Genomic DNA, 20,213 nt, shown 5'->3' with positions numbered 1-20,213 from the left:
CCTCTCTGTCTTTCATGTTCATTTGCCCTTCCACCATGTTATGATGCATCAAGAAAGCCTCACCAGATGCCAGAGCCATGCACTTGGATGCCCCAGTCTCCAGAACTATAAGAAATAAGTTCTTTATAAATGACCCAGTCTCAGGTATTCTATTATAGCAACATGAAATGAACTAAGACAGACTTGGAAAAGAATTCATTCTGTGTGATCATTACTAATCTTTCCCAATAAGCAGACTCCTTGAGAAGTGAGTCATGTCAAAAAGCTGCCTGTGCCGGGTGCAGTGGCTCATGCCTGTAATCCCAGCACTCTGGGAGGCCATGGTTGGTGGATCGCTTGAGCTCAGGAGTTTGAGACCACCCTGGGCAACATAGCAAAACCCTGTCTCTACAAAAAATACAAAAAATTAGCCAGGCGTGGTGGCATGTGCCTGTAGTCCCAGCTACTCAAGAGGCTGAGGTGGGAGAATGGTGTGAGCTCAAGAGGCAGAAGCTGCAGTGAGTCAAGATCGCTCCAAATTGCAGTCTGTTGGCTTAGATCCCCTTCTTTCTGCAGTTTTTGAAAAGGCACACCCTCTATGATGCTCCTTCTGTACGTTCACAGTGGGCTGAATCCCCCTCTTTCAATTGATGGGTTCTTTGGACTTTTGAAGACATTTCATGTAGCCAGGGACTACTTTTACTGATTTAAGGGCCATCCTGCCTCTTTAAGGTGGATTTACATAACTCCTGATTGGTTTACAGGTTGAGTTAAAACTCTCTGAGAGTAGCTTTATTTCTCCTTGCAAGTTTTGGGGGATATTTCTTGAATTTCCATACACTATTACACACATCTATATCAAAGCAAGGTTGAAGGAGATTCCCTGATTCATATATGCATTTGCTAGAATGAATCTCCTAGTTCCATTCCAGATAACATTCACAATCCAAAATATTTCTCTTCTAACTTTTCTTAGCATCTATGAGATTAAGTACATACAAGGAATACCCAGTAACGAGCAAAAGGGGTACTTGGGTTTACTATATATTTTGACAGACAACTTATTCCTTAACAGCTCTAGTCCCTTCCCTTGAAAATAAACACATCAGTAAAACTCCACCACTTCTATTCCCCTCTACCAAACCGTCACCACCATGAAAATTAGCTGAAAGCACTCCTCAAGGATTGAAAGAGGGCCAGGCCACCTACGTTTTTAAAGTCTCTTGGTATTATAAGTGATAAAAAAAAAAAAAAAAAAAAAAAAAAGAGGATGCCAAAAACAGGGTTACAAGAATTGTGGTATATTTAAAAGATACCACGTTACCAAATTAATGGACGCACCCACAAAACACGGCACACAGTTGTATTGTTCACAAGATAATTACAGCCCTTTATAAAAAAGTAGCTTATAGCATACTTCAGTAGATAGTGAGCCTTGTACTGAGACACAAGTTGTAGATGAATATATTTTTCTTTTAATCCAGTCAGTGTTTGTGACTGTGTGAAGAACTTCATGTGGAGATAAAGTAAAGCATTCAAGTTTGAGACTCTTCTTGAATGTAAGCTTATGTCAAATGTCGCACTGGTGGATCCACCTCCCCCGCACCCCCTGCACCCCGCACTCGCTCCATTCTGATTGTCGTGTCTTTAACTAGAAATTGATGGAAATCAGCGTTAGCAACTGAGGGCCTTAGAATATTGTCAGTCTCGGCATCCTCTCCCAGTATGATTAGGGGACAAAAGTCTGTATAGAGATTGTGTCCAGGAACCTCTGGGCACAAGCTCTATACAGATTGGCTCTGGGGTCTGAGGGGCGCCCTAACTAGATTGGAAACTGACATGTTCTACCCCAGGGCCTCTCCGAACGACAGCAGGCGAGAATCCTCGCGCCGGACACCGGCAACAGGGTCAGCATCTCGTCTCCTATCTCCACCGACGCGTCTCTGGCTTTTCTCCGCCCCGGGATGCGTCCAGAAGGTCCTGGAGAGCTGTGCGTCCCCTTGGCAACCATACAACGCGCAGGAAGGCGACGTGAAATGGGCTGAGTCCGGCCGGGGCGGGGCTGTGCGGAACTAGGGCGGGGCTCGGGGGCGAGACCGGGGCGGGGCTGTGTAGGGCTGGGGCGGGGCTCGGGGCGGGGCTGGGAGCGAGCGGCCCTGTAGTATCGCGCAGAGAGCAAACTGCGCCTAGGCAACCAGCCGGGAGGGTGAGCGCCGCGCGCTACAGAAGCTTCTGGCGCGAATGGAGAACCAAGAGTTTCTAGGTTCATCTGCGCCGTCCGAAGTGACCGATGGGCAGGTCTCAACAGAAATATCCACTTGCTCCGAAGTCTTCCAGAAGCCCATTGTGCTCAGGATTCTCGACACTCACAGCGAGCTTGGAGAGTCGGAGGATCCCGAGAAACACGAGAATCCCGAGGAGCCAGAGGAGGTCAGGGAGCAAGACGAGTCCGAGGAATGTGATGAGCCCCACGAGTCCTATGAGCCCCACGCGCCCTATGCGCCCCATGAGCCCCGGGACTCCTATGCACCCTACGAACTCCATGAGCACCATGCAGCCCCCAAAGTTCGCAAGGCCGGTGAGCCCCGACAGCTCCGCCAAGCCCGTGAGCCCCGCAAGCCCCGCAAGCTCCGCGAGGCCAAGGAAACCGAATTACTTCCCAGTGCCGCAGTAATGATCTCCCCATCTCTGATCACCAGAGCCCCGCCACGGCCTCAGCTGTCTTTCCTGGGAGGTAGGTGTTCCCTTTCCCTCATCTGGTCTCCTGCTCCTCCCTTCCCCTTATTCCCCACGCGCTGAGCAACCACGCCCCATCTAGAACCGGGGGTCCTAAGGTGGAGGTTTGCATGCAAGAGCTTGCCATATTGAAAGGAACTCGTGTCATTTACCTGTTGCTTCGCAGTCATCAGCCCTTGCGTTTCAAGGGACTCAGATGGGAAACTGACACCTGATAATGAGAGAAACTGAATCTCTTCTCTTCCGCTGCCACCTAATGAGCTATTGTTACTTCCTTTTGAAGCCCTTTTTCATTCGCCTCTACAGTTAGTCATTGCATTCCTCTGGGTTGCACTTTGAATGTTACCCTTATTAGAGCATTTAAGATCTTGTATTTCACCATTCATCTTTCTCCTTAACTAAAAAGAGTGATCCTTGAAGGCAGGATATTTTCGTCAGTGTTGAAAACAAAGCATTCGCTGAGCAAGTATTCAAAGAGTATGCATCTACAAAGTGCTCACGATATGCTCAGTCCCCACCACCTTCCACAAGGTAACAGAGCAGATGGGACTTGGGTATAAACATCCTTCCTCTGACCCCACCAGCTCATTTATAACCCCTCACTAATGACCCAATCCAAGCAATTATTTGTCTTCATTGGACCGCCAATCTTTTGGGAAACTAATTTTTATCTCATGTTCTCACTGACTGCTCCTTACCCAGCCTGGATTCCATGATCTGCCATTGCAATTACTCCCTTACCTCTTCCAACATCCCATTGGCTCTCTGGTTATCCACGATACTTCTGACAAAACCCCAACCCTGATTAAACCCAGCCATCGATCTACTCTCTTCTTACACCTCAGCAGTTGACTCTTGCTGTGCAAAATTGCATAGTCATACTGTCTGGTTTATTTCAATTTCATCTCAATTGGTCACTTGGCACTGCCTGGCAAGCTCACTTTATTCCCTTAGTAAGTTAGTTTTCCCAGTCTCTGAAGATGACTGACTGCCTTACTCGCCTCTAAAGTTCACACCTTTGACCCCCCACCCAGCTGAAGACTTTGCCTCATTCTTTACTGAGAAAATAGAAGTGATCAATCACGAAATCCCTTATTTTCTTACAATGGATCTATTGCTTTACCTGCATTTGTACCCATGAATTCTGCCTTTTCTTATATTTCAGGGAAGAATTGTGCCTTTTTTTTTTTTTAATGAAAAGCAAAATCCTTCACTTATGCTTTAGATACCACTCTCATTTCCTGAAGAACTTTCTTCCTGCAGTTATCCTCTCTCTCCTACAGCATCAATTTCTCCCTAATTAATCAGTTCCATGAGCATACTCATACTCGAGAATCTTCCATCTTGAAATAACTCTTGACCCCATGTCATTTTTCAAACTCTCCCCTTCCACCAGCATCACCACCATTTCTCTGTTGTTCTTCATTGCAGAACTTGTCAAAAGAGTTGTCTATACTCACTGACTCAATTTCTTCACCTCCCATTCTCAACACATTTGGTTAGGCTTCTTTTCTCTACTCTCTCAAAACTGCTCTGGTTTACTGCTTTTCTCTCTGCCACCACTACTATCGTCATGCATGGAGATTTCATATCCACTTGGATGATCCATTTGGCTTCTCAGTTCTTTGACCTCCTCACTTGGAAAGATCTTGTCCTTCACCCCATTGTAGGCACCCACTATCAAAGCCATTGTTAACTGCTGTACCATTTCCAGACTATTTGAAGCACTCTGATCTCTAACCATGTCTTAGCTTTCCAGTTCACTCCTCCATGAACCCCCTATCAAATTTTCAGCTTAAGGCACTTCTAATACATTGATCCTACTAACTTTTCATTATATATCACTATCTTATGTCCTGCCGTCTCTCCTCGCCTTATATTCCATGGACCAACAATGGAATCACTCCCTTGATTCTCTCTCCCTCTGTCATTCTTGCCTTGTTAAATCCAACTCTTGCCTGCACTTGGAATAACAGATAATGGCAAGAGAAAGGCAAATAACTATGCCAACTATGCTAACTGACCTTTAAATCCATGCCCTTGAACTTCAAGTGGGCTCTCAGTGCTGCTTGCCAGTCATGCTGTATTTCCCCAGTCAATTTATTTTCCAACTGTCTCAGAAATGATGGTGAGTGCGTGAGTGCTCTCATTCCTCAACCTTCTGCATCCTTTCCTCCTTGCTCTTAGCTGATGATTTCACTTTTTTTCTTCACTGAGAATAGAAGAAATTCTGAAAGATCTTCATATCTTTCCACCATGAAATCTACCAAAATACCAGCATCTATATGTATGTACTCTACTTTTTTTCCTGTTAATAATGGATGAACTGTCCTTGCTCCTATTAAAGGCCATTCCATCAATCTATATGTTGGATTTCAATCCCATCTTTCAATCTCATCTAACTTCTTTAAGCTCTTTGCTCCTAAAATTAGCCTCTCTCTCCTGCATCATTATTTTCTTCCTCTACTGGATCATTCCCATCAGCATACAAACAGGTGCAATGCACTGGGTGCGGTGGTTCACGCCTGTAATCCCAGCACTTTGAGAGGCTGAGGTGGAAGGATCACTTGAGGCTGGAATTCAAAATCAGCCTGAGCAACATAGTGAGACCTCGTTTCTACAAAAAAAAAAAAAAAAGTTATTAACCATGCATGGTGGCACATACCTGTAGTCCCAGTTACTGGGAGACTGAGGCAGGAGTATCACAGATCACCTCAGTCTCAGCAGTTCGAGGATACAGTGAGATATGATCATGCCACTGCACTCCAGCCTGGGCAACAGAACAAGACCCTGTCTCAAGAACAAAAACAAAAACCAACTAACCAAACAACAACAACGACAACAGCAAAATGCACAATAACTCTTATCTTTAAAAAAACCCCAAACCTTCCCTGAATCCCATGTGCCCATCCAGGTATCATGATTTCCTTGCTTTGCTTTAGAGGAAAAATTTTGCAATTGAATTACCTGCAAGTCATTATCTACATGTCCTCTTTCCCCCTTTTTCCCCTTCTCTTGAGAACCACTTACATTTTCATCCCCTCCACTTAGCTGCGGTGGCTTTTGCTGAGGTCACAATGATCTCTGCCTTGTCAAATTCAATGGCTAATTCTTCATCTTCATCTTACTTATCTGACACATTAACCTCCTATTTTCTTAGAAGTCTTCTTTACTTGACTTCTGGGATGCCTCTACCTCTGTGGTCCTACCTCATTGATTGTTCTTTAGTCAGTTTCCTTTGCTGAATCCTCCTCTTCCCAGCCTTTAGGTTGAAGTGACCAGTGGCTTAGTCCTCTCAGATTCATTCTTCTAGAACTTTCCTTATTCCTTGGGTGAGGTCATCAGTTCCATGGCCTTAACTATATTCTGGTAACTTCCCAAATTATCTCTAGCCTCAGTTTTTCCCCTAAACTCGAGTTTTATAACCAGTCGTTGATTTATCATCCCTGCTTGAATATCAATTTGGCATGTAAAACATAATGTGGGCCGGGCGTGGTGGCTTAGGCCTGTAATCCCAGCACTTTGGGAGGCTGAGGTGGGTGGATCACCTGAGGTCAGAAGTTCGAGACCAGCCTCGCCAACATGGTGAAACCCCATCTCTACTAAAAATACAAAAACAATAGCCAGGCGTGGTGGCACATGCCTGTAATCCCAGCTACTCGGGAGGCTAAGGCAGGAGAATTGCTTGAACCCGGGAGGTAGAGGTTGCAGTGAGTCGAGATTGCATCATTGCGGTCTAGCCTGGGCAACGAGTGAAACGCCATCTCAAAAACAACAACAAACAACAACCGAAAAAACCATAATGTGCTCACCACTGAAGTCTTCCTGCAACACCCATACGTGCTCTTCCCTTGTTGTTTCCCATTTCAGCAAATGGCACCACCGTTCATTTATCCAGGTGCCCAAAAACCTTGGCATCATTCTTGATGCCTGTTTTTCTCTTACACTCAGACTTTAAACCATTAGCAAATTGTAACTTTGAGCTATATCCTGACTATGACTGTTTCTTAACATTTAAAATGTCATCATCTTTGTAAGCCACTATCATCTCTTGCCTGGTCTAAGGGAGGAGACCACCCCTCATATTGTCTTATGCCCCATTTCTGCCTCCACAGAAAGAAGTAAAAACTAAAAGGCAGAAATGAAATCCACAGGCAGACAGCCCGGCGCCACACCCTGGGCCTGGTAGTTAAAGATCGACCCCTGACCTAATCGGTTATGTTATCTATAGATTACAGACATTGTATGGAAAAGCACTGTGAAAATCCCGGTCCTGTTCTGTTCCGTTCTAATTACTGGTGCTTGCAGTCCCCAGTCACGTACCCCCTGCTTGCTCAAGTGATGACGACCCTCTCACGTGGACCCCGTTAGAGCTGTAAGCCCTTAAGAGGGGCAGGAATTGCTCACTCGGAGAGCTTGGCTTTTGAGACATGAGTCTTGCCAATGCTCCTGGCCGAATTAAAGCCGTTCCTTCTTTAACTTGGTGTCTGAGGGGTTTTGTCTGCGGCTAGTCCTGCTACAGGTCCACTGCAGTAGCCTCCAGCTGGGTTCTTGTCTTGCCCCATCCCTGGTTCATTGTACCTACAGTGGTCACAGAAGTCCCTTAGAACATAAATTATATGCAGTTCTCTTGCTCTCCAGAATGGGTTCTCACCTCAGGTAGTATGTCCTCTGAGACAGGGATCCCCAACCTTTTTGGCACCAGGGATGGGTTTTGTGGAAGGCAATTTTTTCATGGGGTTGGGGTAACTGTTCCACTTCAGATCAATCTATCAGGCGTTAGTTAGATTCTCATAAGGACCACGTAAGCTAGATCCCTTACATGCGCATGCGCAGTTCACGATAGGGTTTGTGTTTCTATGAGAATGTAATGCCACCACTGATCTGACAGGAGGTGGAGTTCAGGCTGTAACGCCTGCTCGCCTGCCACTCACCTCCTGCTGTGCAGCCTGGCTCCTAACAGGCCACAGACCAAACCAGTCCACAGCCCAGGGGTTGGAAACCCCTGCTCTAAAGTCCTTAGCAGGCCTACAAGGCCCCACTTGATCTGAGCCTGTCACTAACCTCACCTTGAACTTGACCTGATATGTCCATGACATCATGTTCTACTACTCCCCTGTCGGTTTTTGCTCTGCAGGCACATGGGCATCCTTGCTCTGAGCTCAGGATCATTTCACTTGCTTTTTCCTCTGCCAGGGCACTCTTCTTTCAAATACTTGTCATCTCCTTTTCATGGGGTACCAAAAAGAGCATTATTTGGCCTGCTCGTTTTCTTTGAGACACTTATCTGACTGTATGATATATCTATTTGTTCTATTTGTTTACTTGTTTACATTAAGCTCTTATGGAGGCAGGACCTTTGTCTTTCATCCTCAGTGCCTCAAGCTTGCCTGGAACAAGTCAGGAATTAATGGTTGTTGAATGAAAGATCTCTTCATTTGACCTCGGTGTTACCAAATCCAGTGGTTTCTTCTCTATCCTTAGCATTGTCAAAGAGATTCAAAGAGTTAATACCCATAAAGGTCTTAGAACAGATGTAGCACATTGTAAGTGCTCAGTAGATGTTAGCTAGTAGTAGTAGTAGTAGTGTTGTAGTGTTATTATTATTATTGTTACTATTTTGAGATGGACTCTTGCTGTGTTGCCCAGGCTGGAGTGCAGTGGTGCAATCTTGGCTCACTGCAACGTCCACCTCCTGGGTTCAAGCGATTTTCCTGTCTCAGCCTCCAGTGTAGCTGGGATTACAGATGTGCGCCACCATGCCTGGCTGATTTTTGTATTTTTAGTAGAGACGGGTTTCACCATGTTGGCCAGGCTGGTCTTGAACTCCTTACCTTAGGTGATCCGCTCACCTCAGCCTCACAAAGTGTTGGGATTACAGGCATGAGCCACCACGCCCGGCCAATGTGTTAGTATTATTATCTCATTAAACCTCTTGGCAGCATCTAACACAACTGGCTACTCCCTTCTTGTGGCCTCTGTGACACCATAGTCTCCTAGTTTAGCATCCACCTGACTGGTTGCTCCTTCTCAGGCTCCTTTGCTGAACCCTCTCTGAATTCTTGAATTCTAACAGACTGTATCCTGACCCCTTTAAAAAATATTTATACTTTTACCCCTAGTTGGTCATAACCACACGCAAGAGTTTAGCATTTCTATGCTGCTGCCTTCTCAATTTTTGTATTCTGTCTTCTCCGAGTCTGACACTTATATGTTCAACTGCCTCCTGGACATCTCCATTTGAATATATCATATGCTTCTCAAATTGACTATACTTTCAAACGAAGGTCTTGATTTCCCTTCCAGCCTTGTTCTTCCTTCAGTTTCCCCCATCTGAGAAAATATCGTGAAGTTGCTCAAGCTAAAGAAAATCTACTCTTCTTCGATTCTTCTTGCCTCACCTTCAAGTACAATGCACCCAGTGAAAGTTCTGTGTTTTATCTCAAGAATATTTCCTGAATTTATTCATTTCTGCTGCTAACACACTCACTCCAGTTGTCTAGTTGTGGTCACTTCTTACCTGGATTTCTTTTTTTTTGAGACAGAGTCTTGCTCTGTCGCCGAGGCTGGAGTGCAGTGGTGCAATCTCGGCTCACTGCAAGCTGCGCCTCCTGGGTTCATGCCATTCTCCTGCCTCAGCCTCCCCAGCAGCTGGGACTACAGGCACATGCCGCCGCAACTGGCTAATTTTTTGTATTTTTAGTAGAGATGGGATTTTACCATGTTAGCCAGGATGGTCTCGATCTCCAGGCAGGCAGATCACCTGAGGTTGCAGTTCAAGACCAGCCTAGCTAACATAGTGAAACCTCAGCTCTGCTAAAAATACAAAAATGAGCCGTGCATGGTGGCACAGGCCTGTAATCCCAGCTACTCTGGAGGCTGAGGCAGGAGAATCGCTTGAACCCGGGAGGTGGAGGTTGCAGTGAGCCAAGATCATGCCACTGCACTCCAGCCTGAGCAACAGAGCGAGACTCCATCTGAAAAAAACAAAACATAAGAAAAGACTAAAGCCTTCTACCTTCTCAATTTGTCTTCTAGATTTTCCTTGTCAATTCCAATAAGTCTTCACGTTAATTCCTTTAGTAAAGCTCAACAAACACTAAGTATTTTATATAATATTTACAAAAAGTAGTGTAAACATTGGGCGACAATTAGCACATCCCTGTGCCTCTACTCACTCAATAAGATTTTTTTTCACCCAACATTTATTGAGTGACTACTAAGTCACTCTTCTGTGTCCTATGGAGTGCAAAGATGAGTAAGACATGGCATTTTGGTTGTGTGCCAAATTTTAAAAATTTATAGAATCGGTTCTATTATTCTGTCACCTAACAATAATATCATCTAATCATCACTGTTATTGCTGAACTTTATTGAGCACATGCTATGTTCGTGGTGTAGGTACTGAGCTGTAGATGAATAAGACATGGATTCCTTCCTTGAAGAACTATTTATGTGGTTGGGAGGCTGAACACATCCACAACAATAACACATCCATAGCATACACAGTAAAATGTACTGGAGTATCCTACAGGACAAGCAGTTCATTTTTCTGAGTTAAGTGGCAACAATAACCTCTTTTTATTTTTTACTTATTTATTTTTTTGAGATGGAGTTTTGATCTTGTTGCCCAAGCTGGAGTGCAATGGCGCAATCTCAGCTCACTGCAACCTCTGCCTCCCAGGTTCAAGCAATTCTCCTGCCTCAGCCTCCCGAGTAGCTGGGATTACAGGCCTGTACCACCACACCTGGCAAATTTTTATATTTTTAGTAGAGACGGGGTTTCACCATGTTGGCCAGGCTGGTCTCAAACTCCTGACCTCAAGTGATCTGCCTGCCTAAGCCTCCCAAAGTGCTGATGTTACAGGTATGAGCCACCCTGCCTGCCTTAAAGTAGTGTTTTCTAAAGCAGAGTCTGAATACATTTTAGAGAGAGTCTCGTGACCATGCTACTTCAGGAAGGCCCTGACTTATCTCCCTAAAGTAGGCACCCCCTCCTTCTGCCTTACCAGCCACATCACACTGATTTATTTCCTTCTCAGCGCTTACCACTATCTGAAGTTAGTTACTTGCTTGTTGTCTGTCTTTCCACCTGAAAGGTAAGCTGCGTGACCTTGGACAGGGATTTAAGTTTCTTTATCCTTCTCTATTCCAAAGCTTAAAATGAATGGGTAAACTCAGCATAAAAGTCATTCATGGCCGGACGCGGTGGCTCACGCCTGTAATCCCAGCACTTTGGGAGGCCGAGGCGGGCAGATCACGAGGTCAGGAGATTGAGTCCATCCTGGCGAACACGGTGAAACCCTGTCTCTACTAAAAATACAAAAAAATTAGCCGGGCGTGGTGGTGAGTGCCAGTAGTCCCAGCTACTCGGGAGGCTGAGGCAGGAGAATGGCGGGAACCCAAGAGGCGGAGCTTGCAGTGAGCCGAGATCACACCACTGCACTCCAGCCTGGGCCACAGAGCGAGACTCCGTCTCAAAAAAAAAAAGAAGTCATTCATATGGCCATTCCTGAACACTTTCTAGATTCACTCAAGAGTTACTGAGCTCGTATTAATAGTAGCTTATGTTCATTGAGTGTTTTAAATATTTAATGTAATCTCATTTTATCCTTAAGACAACCCTTTGAAGTAAGTACTATTTGCGTCCGCATTTTACAGATGAGGAATGTGAGACTTGGTATTTTGTCTCCATGCATATAATGGAGGACTGGCATTCAAAGCCATATCATGGGCCAGGCATGGTGGCTCACGCCTGTAATCCCAGCACTTTGGGAGGCTGAGGCAGTTGGGTCACCTGAGGTCAGGAGCTCAAGACCAGCCAGGGCAACCCATGCCAAAACCCTGCCTCTGCTAAAAATACAAAAATTAGCCGAGCGTGGTGGCGTGCGCCTGTAATCCCAGCTACTGGGGAGGCTGAGGCAGGAGAATTGCTTGAACCCGGTGGGCAGAGGTTGCAGTGAGCTGAGATCGCACCACTACACTCCAGCCTGGGCGACAGCGAGACTCTTTCTCAGAAAAAAAAAAAGAAACAAAACCAAAAAAACCATATAATACCTCCTGATCAGTGGTGAATGAAGAAGAAAGAGAGAAAGAGCAAGAGAGAAAGAAAGAAAGAGAAAGCGAGAAAGAGAGAAAGAGAAAGAAGGAAGGAGGGAAGGGAGGGAGGGAGGGAGGGAAAGGGAAAGAGAAACAAAGAAAAGAAAGACAGACAGACAAAAGCCATATTGGTTCATCCAAAGACTGTGAACTAGTGATAAGATAGGTCAGGCCCCTTAAATGGAAGAAAAGAACCACGTCTGCTATTTTCTCTGGAAGAGCGGGCTGGGAAACATTTTGGGGACAGAGAGTGATACTGGAATTGTACTCCAGGAAAATCAGCCAATGAGTATGGATTGGATGTGTCAACTCCTCCCTACTGCCGCCAAAGAAATGTCAATGTTTGAACACTGCTGTACCCTGTACCCAGGAGTCATGGCTCCAGTTGCACCCTGGGGATTTCAATGTATGTTGCATTTCAACATATGTTTCAAATGTATGTTGCAGCATACATTTAGTAGAAGAGGAAACTTGATTCTGTTGTGAAGAACACTGGACTAGGAGTTAGGAAACTTGGGATTTACTTTTGGTTATATCATAGCTGTGTGTCTGTTTCCTTTCTAGTGAAATGAGGTGGCAGGACTGGCCAATCACTATGAACAAATGTTGAGAGTCTATATTTTAATACAACTGCTTAATCTGATGTAGCCAAAGTGCAATTACTATATATTCTTGAATATAAAGCCATTTAAATGCTTTTGCCAATTTGAATATGTAAACTTTAAAAAATAGAACTAAAATAGACAAATGTTTATAATTGTATTACAAAAATTTAAATTAAAAAATAAAAGTAACATATTAACATAAATGGTATAATTTAGAAATATTTATCCCTAATGTCATATTTCATGGAAAACAGTTTTATTAATTTTTTCACATGCATTTTGACATCACTAGAGTCATTTTTTGAGTAATTTAACACACTTTTGAGGGCACATTATTTTACTTCTAAGTTATTTGAGATAGAAAACATAAAATTTTTTTATTATGGAAATTTCTTAACATACACAAAATAGAGAATATTATAATAAACCCCTATGTACCCATTACGTAGTTTCAATAATTAACACTGTTTTTGAATCTTGTTTAATCTAGGCACCCCCCAACCCTAAATTTTGGGCATCCTATAGGATAAATTTGTTTTAAAGAAACTGCCAGATACCATGTCATTTTACCCATAAATACCTCAGTATGCATCTCTAATTGCTAAGGATTTTTAAAAAGCCACATAATTATCATGTCATAATTACACCAAACAAAATTTACAATTATTCTTTCTTTTTCTATAGAGATGGAGTCTTCCTAGGTTGCCCAGGCTGGTCTTGAACTCCTGATCTCAAACGATCCTCCCACCTCAGCCTCCCAAAGCGCTAAGATTACAGGCATGAGGCATCATGCCCTGCCACAATTATTCTTTAATGCCCACTAAATACGTGTTTCCCTAATTGTCTCAAAATGTATTTTACAGTTGATTTGTTCAAATTAGGACTTAAACAAGAGCCTCACATTGCATTTGGCAGTTTTGTCTTGAAGGAAACCAAAATACTAATGAATGTTAAGTAGAAGACAATGAAAACAGACAGGAATGCTCTGACTCATGCTCCATTTGCCTGGCGGCGGGGACATCAACCCTTCCTTACTACAGAAGGCACCAGCAGGCAACAGAGAAATCTGGAAACAGATTTTACTATCTTCCCACATTTTCCCGACTTTAAAAAGACCAAAACTGCTTTCTCCTTTCTCTGGTCACTGTATAGCATGTATGGCTCTTTGTTAAAATATGATTTAAGCAAAGCCCCTAAGCCACTGCCTTGAGAGAGAAATACTTTTGAACTGAGACCTCTCCTGCCCGATGGGTACAGCTCATGTTCATAAACTTCTGCTTGTTTTCTTTTGTTAATTAAACTTTTTGGTTTTTTTTTTTGGAGAGTGTCTCAACTAAGATCTCAAAAAGGGGAAGAAAATAACTTAGGTTTTCTCCCCTACAGTCTCTATGTCTCTGTTATTCTTCATCAATAGACCTTGTCCTCTCTCCCTTTTTGAAACACCATCTATTTGTCAGGAAAATTCGGTAAAATTGCCCATATTCTGAATTTGATGCATTCTTTGTGATGTTTTTAACTCGTTTCTCTAGCTCCCCTACTTCTTGCGAATCACAGTTACAGATTATGAAGCTCTCCTCAACTCAGAATAAATTATTTTTGGCAAGGCTCTTTGATAGGTGGTTCTGAATGTGCTCTTCCTGTAACATCACACTTTGAGTAAGGTGCATGCTTCTGGCTCTCCCACTTGTGGGGAATGTAAGATTGATGAGTGGGTTCAGGTGAGGTCAGCCCTGATCCCTCAACGTTAGTTCCCATCCACCTTTCACCTAATGGTTTTAACAACCAGTTTTGTTCATTGCCTAGATACCATTATTTTATTAGATTCCATTATTTTATTAGGAGTAAGACAGGGTCCCTTTGAACCTGTGTTTGATGCTGTCGCTGGAAATTATCACAGGCCATCAGAACTCATTCATGTCATGTAAAAGTAGGAACTATAAAAAAAAATTCATCCTGTAGGTGTACTTTTACCTTTACAATATAATCACTATGTGGTTTATTATGTGTGGTTTATTGTGTTTTGTGTTTATGTTTTGCTTTTTTTTTTTTTTTTTGAGATGGAGTTTCACACTGTCACCTAGGCTGGAGTGCAGTGGCACCATCTCAGCTAACTGCAAGCTCCGCCTACCCAGTTCACACCATTCTCCTGCCTCAGCCTCCCGAGTAGCTGGGGACTACAGGCGCCCGCCACCATGCCTGGCTAATTTTTTGTATTTTTAGTAGAGACGGGGTTTCACTGTGTTAGCCAGTATGGTCTCAATCTGCTGACCTCATGATCCACCTGCCTTGGCCTCCCAAAGTGCTGAGATTACAGGCGTGAGCCACCACGCCCAGCCATGTTTTGCTTTTTAAAATAAGGTTTAGGGCTGGGCATGGTGGTTCACACCCGTAATCCCAGCACTTTGAGAGGCAGAGGCCGGTGGTCACTTGGGGCCAGGAGTTCGAGACCAGCCTGGCCAACATGGTGAAACCCCTTCTATACTAAAAATACAAAGATTAGCCAGGTGTGGTGGTGTGCACCTGTAGTCCCAGCTACTTGAGAGGCTGAGGCATGAGAACCACTTGAACCTGGGAGGCAGAGGTTGCAGTGAGCCAATCGCACCACTGCACTCCAGCCTGGGTCACAGTGAGATTCTGTCTCAAAAAAAATAAATAAAATAATGTTTAAAGCTTTAGAGCAATACCCAGCATTTAGGATTATGAGATTATATGTGGGGAAAAGAAAGAGAGATCAGACTGTTACTGTGTCTATATGGAAAGAAGTAGACATAAGAGACTCCATTTTGTTCCGTTTTGAGATGCTGTTAATCTGTGACCCTACCCCAACCTGTCCTTGCAGGAGACATGTGCTGTGGTGACTCAAGGTTTAACGGATTTGGAGCTGTGCAGGATGTGCTTTGTTAAATAAGTGCCTGAAGGCAGTATGCTTGTTAAAAGTCATCACCATTCTCTTAATCTCAAGTACTGAGGGACACGTACACTGTGGAAAGTCGCAGGGACCTCTGCCTAGGGAAGCTAGGTATTGTCCAAGGTTTCTCCCCATGTGATAGTCTGAAATATGACCTTGTGGGAAGGGAAAGACCTGATCGTCCCCAGCCTGACACCCGTGAAGGGTCTGTGCTGAGGAGGATTAGTATAAGAGGAAAGAAGGCCTCTTGGCAGTTGAGATAGAGAAAGGCATCTGTCTCCTGCCCGTCCCTGGACAATGGAACGCCTCTGTGTAAAACCCGATTGTATGTTCTATGCTGCTCTTTATGCACTAAAAAGGTTTATGGAGATGTTTGCATATGCATATCAAGGCACAGCACTTTTCCTTAAACTTATTCATGTTACAGAGATCTTTATTCATATGTCTTTCTGCTGACCTTCTCCCTACTATGATCCTATTGTCCTGCCACTTCCCCTTTTCTGAGATGGTAAAGATAATGATCAATAAATACTGAGGGAACTCAGAGACCGGTGCCGGCGCGGGTCCTCTGTATGTGCCGGTCCCCTGGGCCCACTTTTTCTTTCTCTATACTTTGTCTCTGTGTCTCATTTCTTTTCTCAAGTCTCTCGTTCCACCTAACAAGAAACGCCCCGTGGGCGTGGAGGGTAGGCCACCCCTTCAATTATATTCCCAAGAATAATTACTAAACCTGTTTTGAATTTCTTTTTTTTTTTTTTTTTTGAGACGGAGTCTGGCTCTGTTGCCCAGGCTGGAGTGCAGTGGCCGGATCTCAGCTCACTGTAAGCTCAGCCTCCCGGGTTTTATGCCATTCTCCTGCCTAAGCCTCCCGAGTAGCTGGGACTTACAGGCGCCCACCACCTCGCCCGGCTAGTTTTTTGTATTTTTTAGTAGAGACGAGGTTTCACCGTGTTAGCCAGGATGGTCATCTGTTTTGAATTTCTTATTCCTTTCCCCCGCTTAACCTACTAATTTTGGTAGGGAGAACTCTGTATTTTTCCCATTCTAGCATATATTGAGTGTGTGTGTGTGCATGTGTGTGTGAGAGAGAGAGAGAGAGAGAGAGGGATGGAGTCTCGCTCTGTCACCCAGGCTGGAGTGCTATGGCCCTACCTAGGCTCACTTCAACCTCTGCTTCCTGGGCTTAAGTGATTCTCGTGCCTCAGCCTCCAGAGTAGCTGGGATTACAGGTGCCTGGCACCACACCTGGCTAATATTTGTATTTTTTGTAGAGATGGGGTTTCACCATGTTGGCCAGGCTGGTCTCGAATTCCTGAGCTTAAGTGATCCGCCCGCCTTGGCCTCCCAAAGTGCTGGGATTACAGGTGTGAGCCACCGTTCCCGGACCCAATACGTTTTCCTTGCCCAGTTCTTTGTTGAGGAAAAAAAAGCAATTGAGAAAGTACCTCTTAAGATGGGTTCTTTTAAGAGCTTGCATATAAGGTAGACTTTACTGAAGAATAAATTTTTGGGGAAAATCATGCCTTATATTCAGTCATTTATAATACTTCACTGGAAACTTTCTTTTTTTTGTTTTTTTTGTTTTTTGAGATGAGTCTTGCTCTGTCGCCCAGGCTGGAGTGCAGTGGCACCATCTTGGCTCACTGCAGGCACCACTCCCGAGTTCATGCCATTCTCCTGCCTCAGCCTCCCGAGTAGCTGGGACTACAGGTGCCCGCCACCACGCCCGGCTAATTTTTTGTATTTTTCGTGGAGACGGGGTTTCACCGTGTTAACCAGGATGGTCTCAATCGCCTGACCTTGTGATCCGCCCGCCTCGGCCTCCCAAAGTGCTGGGATTACAGGCGTCAGCCTCCGCGCCCAGCTACTTTCTTACTTTTTTAACTTGGCTTCATGCAACACAAATCAGGAGTAAACTTCGAAGGGGAAAAAAACGTAAAAAAAATCAGGTTCTATTTGGCTTTCCACTGTCCTCTTGTAATTTATGTTGCTCCCTGTATAACACCAGTTAAGACATCATCGGAAAGATTTTTTTTAAAGATTTCAACATGTGTCGCAGTTCCAGTTGCTGGGCGCCGCTAGGCCAAGCCCCGCTGCCCTCCAGCCGCTGCCAACCTGTGCCCCCTGGTGACCTGGACGCCGGTGGCACGTGCTCTGGCTCCGCAGTCTGGTGCGCCACCTGGCGGGAGGGCGGGAGGGAGACTGTGGAGCAGTTCCAGCCCAGCTTGTGGATCTGCACAACTACCCCATCCCCTACAACACTGACCAGAAGGCTCAGCAAGGGCAGCATCTCAACAGGGAAGGCCATCGCAGGCCTAGCTTCTGTGTCCCTGAGACGACTGTCTGCAAGGTGGTGGCCAGCACGCCTGGGTCCATCAAGCCCGACCTGTGCCAGTGAGGACTGCACTGTCCACACAGACCCGCCCGGTGCAGCCGTGTCAGTGTAAATCCTACAGTCTGCGGCCAGGCTACAAATGTCTGTTGACATTTGCATGTAATTGACTAATCTATGAGAAAGAAAACAAACACAAGAAAGCCCCTCCGCCACCCTCCTCCTGAAAGATTCCAATGTTGGGAACAGCTGGTGTCTTTCTTACCTTGGTAGAATGCTCAGATACGACTATTCTAGACTTTATTATATATGCTTCCCTTATTTTTCTTTCCCTTCTCCTGACACTATTTTTCTCTTTCTTTGAGTTTTCTTCTAAAACAGACATATCCTATTGTAGTCTGTTTATGTAAGCAACCTCGAATCCTTCCAGAAATGGAGGGTAGAAACACATAAACCAATGAAAATACATGTGAGTACATGTTTACAAAGTAGGTTTAACGTTTTAATAATTTTCGTGGCTAGGCGTGGTGACTCATGCCTAGCACTTTGGGAGGCCAAGGTAGCAGGATTGCTGGAGCCCAGGAGTTCAAGACCAGCCTGGGCACCATAGTGAGACCCTGTCTACAAAAAATAAAATTAGCCTGGCGTGGTGGCACATACCCGTAGTCCCAGCTACTTGGGAGACTGAGGCATGAGAATCGCTTGAACTGGGGAGGTGGAGGTTGCAGTGAGTGATGATTGCGCTACTGCACTCCAGCCTGGGTGACAGAGAGACCCTGTCTCAAAAAAAAAAAAAAAAAAGCAATTGGAACCCTTAATAATAAACACTTCCTTAACAATTACTTAAACATTTTTGTTTATGTTTGTTTGTTTGAGATGGAGTTTTGCTCTTGTTGCCCAGGTTGGAGTGCAATGGCACGATCTCGGCTCACTGCAACTTCCGTCTCTTGGGTTCAAGCGATTCTCCTCCGTCAGCCTCTTGAGTTGCTGGGATTACAGGCCCCGCCACTACACCCAGCTAATTTTTGTTATTTTTAGTAGAGATGGGGTTTCGCCATGTTGGCCAGGCTGGTCTTGAACTCCTTAATCTCAGGTGATCCACCCACCTCAGCCTCCCAAAGTGTTGGGATTACAGGTGTAAGCCACCACATCCAGCCACATTTTTTTAATTCACAGAAATTTAAGCAGAATCTTAATTCCTAAATTCTTAGAATTAATAATGTAAAGGTAAACTGAGGCTGGAGCCAAACCGGGAACAAAGACACAAGGCAAATGGCAGTGAGAATAGCCTTTATTAGGACTCGCAGGCGAGGTTCCTCGGTCCAAAGGTGCGGGCCGAGGAAGTCGCGCTGAGGGAGGAGGGTAGGGGCTTTTTTATAGCCCGAGAGGTAGCGAAGCTAGTTGTACAAACAGGGCCTGGGGGGTCTTGAAACTACTAGGGCAGGAGTCGAGTAAGGGTCATGAGGAAGGGGTCTTTGGAAATTGTTAACCGAAACTGCTCTTTACGAACTTGTGTGTGGTTGCCCAGCCGGAACCTCTGATATATGCAAGTCTGTGGGTATGTTCAAAGAGGAAGGGAAGTCTTGAACAAAGGGCCTGCTACGCTGGGTGGTGCTGCTATGTCGGGTCTAGATCCTTGCCTAACATTCTGACCTCTTTCTAATAAGAAAAAAGGGGCAACGTGTTCATCTGGCTGCTTCCTGCTGGTATGGGTCATCGTGGGGTTCTTCGGAGGTCAGAACTCGGGTATGGGGTGGAGCAGCATCTGATTGAAAGTGACCCGGGAGACTTCTTTCATGCGGTCCTGGATGAAGCGGAGGATACAGGGAGCTATGAGTAGTAAGAAGCCAGTGATTAGTAAGGGGCTTAGGAAGGGTAGGACCTACCCAGCCATGGACGACTGCCACCACCCAAGTGGGGACTCTAATCCTGAGTTTTTTTTGTGGAGTCCTTCTTGGACTTTTTCTAGAGTGAGGAGGTTGGTTTCTACTAGTCCTGACTCATTGATGTAGTAGCAGCATTCTTCATTAAGGAACTGTTATGCCCAGACCGTTTGTTCCCCGAAGAAGACCACCAGAGTCCAGAGTCAAAGCCAAGCGGCAAGGATCTTTAATGCAAGTTCGAACTTGGTCCCTCCGTTCTACAACATACAAGAGGGCCTCGAATGATGCATGTGCCCACTTTTTATAGCCCGATGCATACAAGATATGTAAGGTTACAGAGGTACAAAGGAATTCTTTTGGTCACAGTATCACAATTGGTAATTGGTTAATATTCTAAGTTATACAATTAACAGTTTCTATTTGTTCCCGTGCATTTAATAAAACTACAAACGGTTGTGACCTTATCAGGGGCTCTCTAGGTGGTGTTTCTAGGATGTTTGGGGGGATGTGTTTGTGTTGGGCTCAGGAAGTTTGGAACACATAGAGAAATGTGTTTGTACTGGGCCCAGGACTAAGATATATGGCAGACACCGGTAATTAGAACAGAACAGAGCAGGACAGAGACTTTCACAGCGTTTGTCCTTTCAGCGTCTGGAGTCTATAGATAACCT

General features: G+C 44.9%; 1 protein-coding gene across 2 annotated transcripts in view; it reads left to right on the top strand.

Moving 5' to 3' along the window:
- The first annotated feature begins 2,108 nt into the window (after window positions 1-2,108).
- Window positions 2,109-20,213, top strand: part of SPMAP2L (sperm microtubule associated protein 2 like) — an 82,745-nt gene continuing 64,640 nt past the window's right edge. For both annotated transcript variants that reach the window (XM_017849247.1, XM_017849246.1), the window contains exon 1: window positions 2,109-2,713. In XM_017849247.1, the coding sequence (XP_017704736.1) occupies window positions 2,221-2,713 (493 nt within the window). In that variant the 5' untranslated portion in view covers window positions 2,109-2,220. The remainder of the gene's footprint in view (window positions 2,714-20,213) is intronic.

This window comes from Rhinopithecus bieti, unplaced genomic scaffold, assembly GCF_001698545.2.
Source record: "Rhinopithecus bieti isolate Rb0 unplaced genomic scaffold, ASM169854v2 scaffold_31527, whole genome shotgun sequence".
Classification (NCBI taxonomy): domain Eukaryota; kingdom Metazoa; phylum Chordata; class Mammalia; order Primates; family Cercopithecidae; genus Rhinopithecus; species Rhinopithecus bieti.
Note: the sequence above shows the minus strand (reverse complement) of the source record. Positions and strands in the feature narration are given on the sequence as shown.